Genomic DNA, 13432 nt, shown 5'->3' on the forward strand with positions numbered 1-13432 from the left:
GTATACGCGCTGATTCTGAACGTGTTTTAACGTTCAGAATCAGTCAGCGTATCCGAAGTGTGAATGCACCCAAAAAGTGTTGCAGAAAAAAATGGGTATCAAAGTAATGACAGTACCTTGTAGGGCGATTCTGCATTGCAGTTCCATTTTCATGAAAATCGGCATTTTATGCTTATATAAATTAGATGAAGGGCTTTATGTGCGGTCATTCTTCTACTGGGGCTCTGCTATTGATAACCACCTCTAGCTGCCGATAAAGTGTGACAAAATGGAAGATGTCACTCAAGCAATGGGGGTGGAGAAGGACAGCAGTTAGAGGCCTGTTAACTAGAGCAACATAGGACCCCTAAAGGACTAATGGATGGTTGGTGGATGGCCAGCATGTGTTTTGGGCCAAAATAATAATAGGGAGAAAGCTGGTGGGCCCTTTTAGGTTCCCTGAAGGTGTAAAAATTACCTCTGCAAAGTATATAGAGTTTCTGACTGACCACTTTCTTCCATGGTATGAAAAAGAAGAACAGTGCCTTCCATAGAAAAATCATCTTCATGCATGACAATGCATCATCTCATGCAGCAAAGAATACCTCATTATTAATGAGGGTGGGAGGCAGTTCACATCAAAACAGCAGCTTTGGGAGGCTTTTCTGACATCGTCCAAAGAAATTCAAGCAGAAACTATGCAAAAGCTCACAAGTTCAATGGATGTAAGAGCTGTGAAGGTAATATCAAAGAAGGAGTCCTATGTTGACATGTAACTTGCCCTGTTAAGATGGGTTTTTTTTATATTCCATAATTTTTGATTTCAGTAAATGTGACTTTTTAATGCTGCTAGATCCATTTTCTCTTCTTTACAAGCTATAAAATGTCTACAAACTCTGATATGCATAATCATTTTTAACATAATAATTTGGCTTTTGATTTATCAATTTTTAAAAATGTTATCATTAGGAGGTTTGTCCAATAATATTTGATTTTATACTCTAACGGTTGAAGATTTGAACATTATACATTACATTGTACATTTGCATCGACCATGTACAAAAATCAGAGAATATCATCTGCATAATAATTTGGAACATGGTATATGTGCACATGGACCATGATTATGTCTAGATACAAGTATAGACATACCGTTTCTCTTTTATCCTACAGATTATGTACTCTGTACAAATCAGATTAAGGCCCCATGAACATGACCATAGTTGTGTGTGGGTCCATATAAAGTATCTTCCATTTACTACTAGTTTGATTGAAGTAGATGGCTTACAATAATTATACCTTCCAGTTTTATAGAATAGAATGAGGATCCTTTAGATGTTTTACTTCAAACCAAGTCACTAAAGCCCTGTCGGTGCACGTCCAATCCTTCTCAGTCTAGTGATACTTGCAATGAAAAACCCCTTTAACACTCGACATGAATCTGTCAGAGTATATATAGCAGTGCCTTGTGCTTTGCTGTGTGCATGTGCCCTGTCCCAGAGAAGTCATGGCATCTGCCTATAACAAGTACAGAAATCAGGGTTCACAGTGTGAATGGTGGAAAGTGGCACTGATGTATACTGTTCCACCACTCTAGTTAATCGTATTGGTGTCCACTATAGCACAATCTGTTCGGCACTATTACAAAGCACCAAAGTCACCTGTAAAAATGATCAGTGTCTCCTATGTTTTATAAGGGCTTCTTAGAATTTGAAGACATATTATGCGTCAAGTTCAAAGCTGATCCACTGTGTGGGAATTTTTTTTATCTGTGGACAACTGAAAATGTTAGTATGGCATGGATTGGGACATTTATTAGAATTCCTACAGATTTTTTTTCGGTTATAGGAGCCTTCACACGGAGTAAACGCGTGTGTATTTTTGCAAAATACACGTGTAAAAATAAGACTCCCATTGACTTCAATGACATTTTACAGGCGTATTTTTACAGGCGCATTTTTGCACGTGTAAAAAATATAATTGAAGTCAATGGGAGTCTATATTTTACACGTGTATTTTTACACGTGTATTTTGCAAAAATACATGCGCATTTACTCCGTGTGAAGGCTCCCTATGAGTTGTAAATGTTACTGATAAATTACAGAAAATTGCAAGTAAAAGGAAATTCATTCTATTCCTTTCAAATATCATGTTAATCTATATTGTGTTTAGGGTCAATGCTCCATCTTAGGTATATTCTTTCCCATCAGTTTATGGAGGGAAATCTTAAAGGGGTATTCCCACCTCACATACTCATCAGTCTTTACTGCTGTAAAATCTTCTTTCTTCCTGGTTTCTTGCATCATTTGGTGGGCGGGGTTTCACATGCAACCTGCCGTTTAGCTCCGCCCCCAAATACGTGTGTAGCTCCGCCCACCCATATTGGACTATGAAGTACAGGCAGCAGCAACTCCATTTTGTGGTGTTACATACAGAGACTGCCTGTCTCTGCCATAATGAACACATCTGAATTAGCTAGCCTGATAACTGGTAGAACAGAAGAAATGAAAGCAGCTCCTCTCCCCTATCTGAGATCAGGAAGCTAGGTCACGTGGTGTAGACACAGGAATAGCTAGAAACACAGGCTCGCTCCCTGCACTTAGCCCCTCCTCCCTCCCCCCTGAGAGCAGGCAGATACATCACTTGACTCATGAGCAGCTAAGTCAGGGCTGTGGCCACAAAGAATTAAATAAAGTAAGATAGTGGACAAACAAAGCAGTTTTGCTGAAGCAGTGTATTTAGGAAAAGTCTTACATCCACATTAACAAGCAGTACAGATCGGATCCTTGTGATGGGACAACCCCTTTAAGGTTCCTGGTCACTGTTGTCAACACCTAGCCATCATTCATGGCTATGTGATGGCTGTTTTTATAATGGCTGTCATATGGTAGCATGAAAATTAACGGAAATCAGTAAATCTGTTCACATGACTGATTCCTAGTTATCCATTTCTCATTAATATTTGTTTTCACAGATCCATCAATAAACTCAAATCCATGAGGGATCAATGAAAATGGGGGCCCCTTGGATGAAAAGCAGTTATTAAAAATGTTAAATTTTTATGACTATTTTTATCCTCCATCAACTAGCTGATTATTTTACATTTAATTTAACTAGGCTAGGTTCTGAATTTTTATATAATTTTAAATGAAATGTCATAAACCTAACAGAAATGTACCTTACGTAATCACAAGGTAGGTGATGGAAATTCAGCAAGACAGACGAAGTGTATTGTGTGGAATCTTGGTGGCAAGTAAACTGCAACAGCTGCTCTATTACATCACAGAACTCAGGCGCTATCCATGGTGATAATGTTATCGCAACCAAATTCAATCCTTGTATCAGAAAAATATATGTACTAACTCCTTTATATAGAGATAAATACAGGTTTATATGTGACCGATTTCTTGCAGCAATTTTTGGCACAAGCATCCATCCCATGTATTAGATTTGGGTTGTTTGTGTAGTATGTGTGTGGATTTGTACAAACCCTCTTCAGATGCTGGATTAAACAATTACCGACATTCCTGCAAAGAAAATGTGTAGAGCAAAAAAAATATATATTATTAGAACATACTTTATAAAAACATTTTTTTTTATATAGTTTTTCCATGTCACTATATTTATGCAAAAAATGAAATATTGTAGTTTTCACTCTGGCTGGAAGACCATTCATAACAAACTTCCTATTTTAGCCTAAGGCCCCACATAGCGTACCATAGCTAAGAGTCCAGTGGAAATGTTTTTTATTATGATTTTGCTCCATTTTTCTTTGTGGTTTTTCTTCCCTTATTAAATCTATAACATGTAGGATTTTTCTGTCCGCTTGAAAAAACAGAAATGGTTGTAAACGGACACTTAAATGGGTATTCCCATAACTCTTGTTCTGTAGCCTGCAGGCTCTGTGCTCTCTTCACTTCCTGGATTTCTCGGCACATTGGTGGGCGGGGTTTCACTTGCTCTGCTATCTGCTATGTTTGCAGTCAGTAATGAGGGATTGGTTGTAAATGCATTACCACAGTATAAAGCTGATGTGGAAACTGATGTAGCAGAGCTGGATTTGAGTCAGCTTACATTATGTACAGAGGTACCAGACTCCATATCTCAGTCCTTATCAGTCAAATTCAATTAAACCGGCTGATAAGTCGAAAAGCTGAAGATAGACAGCACAGTAATCCCCGAGCTGTCACCTCCCCCTCCCCTATCTGAGGAGCTCCATTGCTTGTCAGCCCCTCCCTCCACCCCTGAGAGGAGGCAGCTAGTCACTTGGGAAATGAGCAGATAAGCCCAGTGTCCATAGAAACGCAGTATCAACAATGAAGTGAATAAATTAAGATAGTGGCCAAACAAAGCAGTTTTGATAAAGCAATGTATTTAGGAAAAGTATTAAATCCAGATAAACTAGCAGTATAGATAGGCTGCTTTTCATGGGACAATCCCTTTATGAACACAAATGGACACTAAAGGATCTTAAATGGACATTAGCTATGGACACTAGCTGTCGGACACCTACGATAGTGTGAACCCAGCCTTACTTGTACATTCTTGTAATGGGCTTCTGCAATGTAGACAATTGCAAAGTCAGATACCGACCAAAGGATAGTTTGCTATAAATATGCTTTAATGTATAAATTATAATACCAAACATAGAAATAACTATATACAAAACATTATTTCATTATAATTTAAAAAATGATCTGTAAACATAAAACATTATTTATATGTGTAGTATGATAAACATGCTAAGGGTATGTTCACAGCATTGTTTTGCAAGTTCTTTGTTCTGATTCATCACTAGATCAGAGCAACAGACTGAAAAACTAACAGAATGACTAATGCAGATGTACTACCCTCTGTCTTCATCCATCTCCATTTAATCTCCATTCATATACATAAGGCACATTATGACAGATACATTTATTATTAAATGGTTACAGTCTTCTGGTTCATTTTTTTTTTTTTTTTTTGTTTGGCTATGTCCCGATGTTCTATGTTCACTAAAACGGAATTATTGCTCATCCTTAGCATGTAAAGTAATTCATTGTATATACATTTTCTGGGAAGGCCATAAATCTGAAAAGAGAAAAAAAACCTATTCATTAAAAAGTGCTTAAATTTCGTTTTTAGACGTTTAACTATTGTACTATTGCTTTTAAAGGTAAACTAGTAAAACACATCCATACTCTTTGCTTTATGTTCTTTATAAAAAAAAACAAAAACTGGTGTTCTTGTAGAAATATCCGGAACTCATTTGTTGATCTCAGCATGTCAACTGATTTTCTTTCTTTCAGACAGGTGATGTAACTAAAGCCTAGTGGGCCCCCTACCCCGTCTCTGCAGGATATTCTTGATAGCAATGTTGTTTAAACGGTAGATAACCCCTTTACATGGTTATTCCAGTTCCTGAACAGATAACCTATCCTCAGGATAGGGTCATCAATAAGAGCAAATACAGTCTGTAATAACATTGCACGGCTGTTATTAAACAAATGGCATGCAATGTAAATAGGGAAGGGGTTACGGTGCTTGCACAAATGCCTCGGACAACCCCTTTGATTGCCGCTTGGCCCCCAGTCCACTCGGCCATCCTTAAATTGAATAAGGGATGGCTGAATTTCCAGGATTGTTGCTGAAAATTAGGGATTGACCCATAAAGTATTAACAAATAAATGGGAAATGGGGAGTATTTACTAGGCAATGAAAGCATATTATTACATCAGTAAACTACACTGCAAAGATGGCCTACTCTATAACTCACCTTACAATTCAGGAGTGAGGAAAGCGTTCTCTGTAGATGAAGCACTGAGAGCAACGATTTGGACTTTAACATGGTAGAAAGTGGAGGGCTTGAGGTCATCAATAATCATAAAATTCTGAGTCTACAATACACATAGCATGATTGTAAAATGTATGATACAATATACAATTATCCTTTAAATTAACATTTTTCACCTATTCACAGACCCATACTGATAACTAGAGCAATGTTCCCGAGTCGCTAACACAGTCGGCTACACTGTTTATATATATCAGTTCTCTGCTACTCTGTTTCCCATCCCCAGAAGGTGAACCTCAGCAATCTTCAGATTTTATTGCTGACAATTGCCAATGTTACAATGTCTTGTAGATTCCATTTCAGCAACTGTGCTTGTTTTTCAGGCTATGAATATACATGCACAAATGTTATGGTGTGAGATGATAGCATTAGCTTAAAAGGGCTTGCAGGATAAGGCAAACTAGCTGATGGTGGTCCAACTACTGGGACCCCCTACCAGTCACAAGAATAGGGGCCCCGTTCAAACATGTTATTAGAACAGAAGGCTGAGCAGGCACATTACTGCTCGATTCACTGTCTATGGGACCACTAGTGATATCTGATATTCCCATAGAGCATACACTAGGAATTTGTAGGTTTATTACTAAATGAGTTATGGCACAAAAATTATTAATCCCCCATCCAAAGGATAGGGAATAAATTGCTGATCAGTGGGGGTCCAGCTGCTGAGATTTTTTTTAATTATTATTATTGTGGGCACATGAATTTAAAACAGGGCAATTTGGGACACTAAACCCCATGTCTATAAGGACCTGTGGCTGGTTTAGCGTTTCAAATTGACCTGACAGGTTCTCTTAACTGTAATGGTGGATTCAGATTGCTTGTCCTCACTCTATTCACTTCAGTGGGAGTGCTGGAAATAGCCAAAAAAAAAGTTTGGCACTCCCCTAGTGCTATTTCCAGCACTTCCATTGAAGTGAAAGGATTGGAGATGCACATCTTGTGTTCTCAGGAACAATGGAGACCTCATAGAGGTCCTATAGACAGAAGATGAATAATTTATGTGACATAACCCTCCTAACCTCAGAATGCAATAAAAGGCCTGGGCCCAATAGAGAGTAAACGCTGCAATTTTGCTGCTAATGCCATCCACACATTGCATAAAAGAAATCAGCAGCGGAAATGCTGTGATTTCAAAACATGAGTATGTCAATTATACCTATGGAAACGCTGTGGGGCCTTAGTCACAAGGAGGTTATGCACTTTTTTATTAATGTCAACTGCTTCCCATAGGGGGACCAGGGATTGAGCATGATGGATAGGATAGGTTATCAATGTTTTAGCCTTTGAAAACTTCAAAGCACATATAGTCAGATCCCACTGTGTGGAATGGATAAACAGTACTGAATACTGACAAAGGCAAAGAACAGAGCCTCTGACTCCAGTGTGCACATTGCTTTACTCTAGGTTCACATTTGCGTGTGGCTTTCCATTCTTCGGGTGCACTTATGGATCCGAAAAATGGAAACTCAATACGCTTACAAAGTGGTTAGCAGCGGAAACCTGCAGACCTCATAGACTATGATGGGATCTTCCAGGTTTCCATTTAATAAATGCAGATAGAAAAGTCTTTTTCTCCGCATTTTTCAAGCAGATTCAGGGACAGAATCCCTGAACTGAATTTAAGCGCTGGTGTGAACCCAGCCTTACTAATATATCTGTCCAATAAAAATTTGCAAGCTAATGCTGTGATGAAAACACTGTGAAATAAAGTTAAATGTGAGGATCTCACACTTGTGTATTATGATCAGTATATTGCATCAGTATTTATAAGCTAAAACCAAAAAGAGGTGCCAATCTTTCTATATATTTAGGTTTGGCTCACAAATACTGACTCCAAATATTGACCATAATACACATGTAATTGAGGCTTTATTTGAGCTATTTCAAAGAATTGTATCACCCCTATATACTTACAGCTGGAAGTGTAAGTGTATTGTAAAATGCGGTAGCTTGTGACATCTCTGCCCAGCTGAATAGAAAATTTTTAATGGAGTTGAAGGGGTCCATCTGTAAAACTTGCCAGTGAAATTCTCCTTTAATTTTCCCATTGAGACTCTGAAAGGCTGCTGTTAATTTTCCTGACCTGTGCATCAAACTTCTAGACAGGCGGTGGCGCCCTAGAGTTGCAAAAAAATGGCACATTGTATTACTGAGTTTACAAATACTCTCCTTAGTAAATATGCATAGAAAGCATTAGTGCTTATTCACATATCTGCTTTGAATGTGTATATGTGGCCTGTGTTTATCACAGACAGAATGTAATCCTTATTACTGTACTGTCTGTGCTTGAAGAATGGATCTACATTTGTTTTCAATGTATTCCTACATTTTTCATTCTCTCAGAGTTCGAGGACAAAGGATATCACACTGATTCCACAAAAGTGACAAAAATAAAGCATATCTCCACTCTTTTTCCACCATCTGTATTGTTTTCATTTTTATCTTTCTAATCTCCTATTAATTAATATACATTTACTTTAATATAATTAAATATTAGATTTAAAGGGGCTCTATCAGCAAAATCATGCTGATAAAGTCCCACATATGCGTGAATAGCCTTTAAAAAGGCTATTCAGGCACCGTAAATGTTATATTAAACTACCCCCCCCCCCCCCCGTTTTAAAATAAAACCCTAAAAAAGAATATGATCTGCATTGCATTGTGCACGATGGACGGGCATTCAGGGTGTGTCTTCTTCATCCACGCCTCTTCTTCCTCCGATGTCCTCCGGTCCCGTCCTCCTCCGCCGCTCGCGAACTGACACTGATATAAAAAAAATGGCCTGGGCACCTGCGCAGTAGCATGCGGCTTCTACTACGGCTACTGTGCAGGCGCCCAGGCCATTTTTTTTTATCAGTGTCAGTTCGCGAGCGCCGGAGGAGGACGGGACCGGAGGACATCGGAGGAAGAAGAGGCGTGAATGAAGAAGACGGCGCAACCTGAATGCCCGCCCAGCGTGCACAATGCATAAGTAGATCATAATCTTTTTTAGGGTTTTATTTTAAAACGGGGGGGGAGGGGGGGGTTCATAAAACATTTACGGTGCCTGAATAGCCTTTTTAAAGGCTATTCACACATATGTGGAACTCTATCAGCATGATTTTGCTGATAGAGCCCCTTTAATGCTAATATAATTCTCTGACGTAACATGAAGCTCCTTGGTCCTGATGCAAAATCTGTACCAGGCTCTCCAACTATAATGTAATGGGCTCCTCATGTTGGAAAAGACACCTTATGGGGCCCCCTGATGTTAAATGGCTCAAGCTGAATGTCAGAGGACATTGTAAGGCAGCATTCACACTGAGTAACGCTGGCGTTTTTTGTGCTTATTTTGGCACGTAGCGCCGAGTAAACGCCGCGTTTGCGTCGCGCTATTTTGCGGTAGCGTTGTACGGCGCAAACGCGGCATTTACGTGGCGCTACGTGCCAAAATAAGCACAAAAAACGCCAGCGTTACTCAGTGTGAATGCTGCCTAACAGTCTAATACAATCTAATCTTTTGTTATAATGAGAGAAAAACACTGCCATAGTATTTACAGCAGTTTATCCCCCTTTTCAATCATTGATGTTCCTCATTAGATCTGAGGAGTTGACCCCGAAGGAGATAAATAACTTTGCGTATATTGTTAGTAAATGTGAAAAACTAACATTGAAAAAGCTTGTCCAGGAAAAACAGTTTCTTCTCTGGAGACTGGAAAAGTGAACAATAATAATAATAATAATAATAAAATACTCACCTGACCCAGGTGCTCTTGTGTACCAGGTCACTGTCTCGGCCCCTGGTGCTCCTGGGCTTGTTCTGGCAGAATGCTGAGGACATCACTTTGATGTCTCGGGATCCTTTCTTTATGCCTCTGAGGCCGCTGATGGGCCTCAGTGGTCACACGCGGCAGGGATTTCAGCCCGAGCAAGCCCTGGGGCGCAGCGGGACTAGAAAGCGGCCTGAGACACCGGAGCATCAGGGACAGGTGAACATGTTTTGTTTTTTTCACCTTCCCCAGCCTCCAGAGAAAAAGGAGGAGAGTCTGTGGAGTAGTTTAATGCAGAGTGCACTTAAGGATGAAGAACTGCCCTCACTGCACTTGTATGGTTTGCCCTGATTTAAAAGTAAGATATTCACTTTTGTGCTAGTACTAACAACATACACCAAGGTATATTAAAACAGTTTTTTAGGGTTCCTGCCAACTATAGCTCTGTCAGCAGCGTATGGTAAAAGATTCAGTAAGCCTTGTACAGTGAAACGTCCCAAAGTACAATAAACCACATTTTTAGAACAAGTTTTTTAGGGGGCACCACCTTTTAAAAGACTTCAAAAAAGACTTCACAATAGACTCGCAAGAGTTTTAATGCCAGTGTGGACGTGGATCTGTACTGTGCCACATCACCAGGCTGGAGCAGTGTGAAAAGGGGCAAAATGCTTGCAAGTCACAACAGGGGAGATAATCTGCCAACAGTACACAATCTCATTGGAAACAATAGGGGAGACAACAAGAAGGTAAAACAGGGAAAGTGGAAGAGGGAGCAGAGACCTTGGAGGATACAATAGGTATCCCAAGGGGACCAAGTGGATTGGAAGGCTTCCACGGTATTGTTGAAAGTGGCCGTCAAATATTCTAGGCTACATATGTCCTTCACATGAACAGCAAAAACAGCGACTGTAGGAGGATGCACACTCTTCCAGTTCAGAGCCACAAGTCTTTTATTTGCAGTGTAGAGGTCTAAAATAGCTTGGACATCTTTTTTTTACCAAGGTGTTGAAGAGGTAGGTTAAGCAAGTAAATGAGTAGTTCCAGCAGGACACCCTGTATAAAAAGTGCATCAGTCAGGACCTTAACCTCTGTCCAAAAAGGGAAAATTAAGAGGCAATGCCAGAACTTGTGATACAACGTACCCAGTGCTGGTATAGTCTTTCAAAAGCGTTGGGTATGGAGACCCATGGGATAACCAGAGTATCTGCTAGTAGTGCAACCATTCAGTAGCCAACAAGTGCAAAACGGAGGTGAAATAGTCAAAGGGTCTTAACTCCAAAGTTGATGGATCAATCAAGTCAGCGACATGGAATAGACATGTCTATGCTTAGGATTGCTGTGGGTACTTTTATCAGATTGACAGCAATTTCCTGTTTCTCCAAAATACTAAAATAATGCTGAGCTGTTCCTAAAATGAACCTTACACGACCTTACATTGTGAGGATTATGTCACAAAAGGTCCTAGAAGGTCCTTGAAAAGCTACAAGCTTCTGCTGCTGATAAGTAGTATGGAGTGGGTAAAATCTGGTGCTGCCTGGTATGCTGTGGATCCAGTAGGTGATGCTGCCTCTTGTGACTGTTAGTATGCAGGGTGTATTCACATCAAAATAGGCAGGTTAGGGTAAGGGTTGCATATAGGAAAGGCATAGTTAACCTCTAATTCAACAATGCAACACCTGAAAATGCCAAACCTCTGGATATATTAGTTGTGACGGGCTGGCAGATGGAGCCTGTCAGACCACACAGCTAACACTCCCAGAGCCGACACATCACCATCTTCTGTATCCATGACACACCACTCTTATAGACTTAGAGACAGAGGAGGAACTGGGAGGCATTTTAACAGAAGAGTTAGGGCAGAAGAATAGGAGGGGGACCGAATGTTGACAAATGTGTAGTTCTAAATGGTATCTGCAGATGGTATAGAGACCTCCAGTTTGCACAACAACCAATGCTAGAAAAGGAGGACTCACGGTGGTCATGTGACTTATTGAAGGTGAAAAGCAAGATAAGAAAAGACACTGTGAGTAAACAACTATTACTATTGAGGAAATGGCCTTTGAGACAATATATGAAGCCAGAAAAATCACCGGGGTACCCCTCTAAATGAATAAAATACAAGTTATACTAAAACTAAATATGAAGCTGCTCAGCGTCTTTCTTATAACATGCTGTCTGCAGATCACTTTAAATGATTTTATTTTTCATGGAAATGTTTTTTAATTCCATGATAAGTCCTTGTTTTTCCACGTACTGTAACTAAGCTTACTTTGTAGGTCACTCACCCTGTTTTGGACAACGTGCATCTTTCAGGCCTTTAACTTTCATGTTGTTGCACTTCGGTGTTTTTACAAAAGTCACCTCTTCAACCAGGGGTCTCTGAAGGGTGAATGGCCGTACTGTTACTTTATATATGCATGCAAACTGGATGCCAGTAATAATGTAGCTGGATCCCTGTAGGAAAAATTCAGAAGTCCTTATTTAACACTTGAATACAGACATAAAGGCAACATGGCTGCTGCACAGCTTAGGATATCAAATGGGATTGTCAAATATAGGAGTATAAAGGAACACACCACACAATACTGATCCTCTGTGTTTTGTCTAATACAGGGCCTGAATGAGCAATGCATGACACAGGGATCCTTCTTTTGTTTTTTGATTTTTTTAAATCCATTACATCCTATACTAAGAAGAACGCAGTAGAACAGTAGATCCTTTTTCCTGGAGTGTTCCTTTAATAACCTTAATGATGAATTAAATAGATTCTGAAAAGTTCTCTCTTCCACTGCTCACTTTTGGCCATTTTTGTTTTGTTAGCAATTTATAACATCCTGAGTGATATGCATTAGGTTGGAAGTTTCCAGCAATCCAGGTATGGGATTTTATAGGTTTTAATACAAGACTTTTTAGCTGTTCTTGAATAATTTGACTCCCTCTATGACCCAGAGTCAAGAGCGACTGCAAAAGCCAGCACTGATTCTAGAGTGATTGGTACATGTGTTGGGTTGTTGCCATGTGCTCCTCATTTTCCCTACTTCATCTCCAATCCATATACTAGGCTATTTGGAACATTTCTCCCCAAAAAAATCTGCATTTATTTTTTGTATTTTTATTAATTTTGATGGCATCTACATATTAGTCAATACAGCTTTGTTGAATTCCTCTTGATTTGTTGGAAAACTAACAGCATCATGGCAAAAAACAGAGTCATAGAGTTAAGATAAGAGCAAAAACTGAGGTCCCACACTGTGGAAACATAGCTTCTTGTTGTCGATTTTGTTTTGTTTTTTAACCAAACATAGGAGAGGTTACAAAAGGAATGGGAAGAATATATAGGAAGTACTTACACCTCTACCTTCTGCTCACCCACTACTGATTTTGGCTCAAAAAACTGCAATAAAAACTGCAACAAAAAAGCTGTGTTTCCTCAATGCCTCAGCCTACAGGAGTGAACCTACAATTCTCAGTCACAGAAAGGTTGGATTCCACCATGTAGTTTTCTGTTGTCCAAAATTGTGCAACTTTCAAACAATTTGTAGTGTGATTGTGACAAACTTGAGTTGCATTCTGGTGTTAGACTAAGGCCTCATGTTGCGGAAACGCAGCTTTTTTTGTCGTAGATTTTGTTACGGTTTTTTGAGCTAAAGCCAAGAATGGCTACAAAAGGAATGGGAAACATATAGGAAGTTCATATACTTCTCACTTCTGCTCATTCCACTCCTGGCTTTGGCTCAAAAACACAACAAAATCTGCAACAAAAAAAGTTGCATTTCTGCAACGTGAGGCTTTAACCTTAAATGGAAGGCCCTTGGTGTGACCACAACCTCTGCATTTCTATAAATTGGCAATTACTTTATAAGAA

The 13432-nt window shown here is 39.5% G+C and overlaps 1 protein-coding gene across 1 annotated transcript in view; it reads right to left on the reverse strand.

The window, feature by feature from the left end:
* Positions 1–5000: 5000 nt before the first annotated feature.
* LOC142196907 (anosmin-1-like) overlaps positions 5001–13432 on the reverse strand; it is a 41659-nt gene continuing 33227 nt past the window's right edge. Inside the window, exons 11-15 of the mRNA XM_075266888.1 lie at positions 11853–12021; positions 7733–7935; positions 6080–6139; positions 5743–5858; positions 5001–5052 (exon numbers count right to left, since the gene is read on the reverse strand). Of these exons, the coding sequence (XP_075122989.1) occupies positions 5001–5052; positions 5743–5858; positions 6080–6139; positions 7733–7935; positions 11853–12021 (600 nt within the window). The remainder of the gene's footprint in view (positions 5053–5742; positions 5859–6079; positions 6140–7732; positions 7936–11852; positions 12022–13432) is intronic.

The sequence above is a fragment of the Leptodactylus fuscus genome, chromosome 3, assembly GCF_031893055.1.
Source record: "Leptodactylus fuscus isolate aLepFus1 chromosome 3, aLepFus1.hap2, whole genome shotgun sequence".
Taxonomy (NCBI): Eukaryota; Metazoa; Chordata; class Amphibia; order Anura; family Leptodactylidae; genus Leptodactylus; species Leptodactylus fuscus.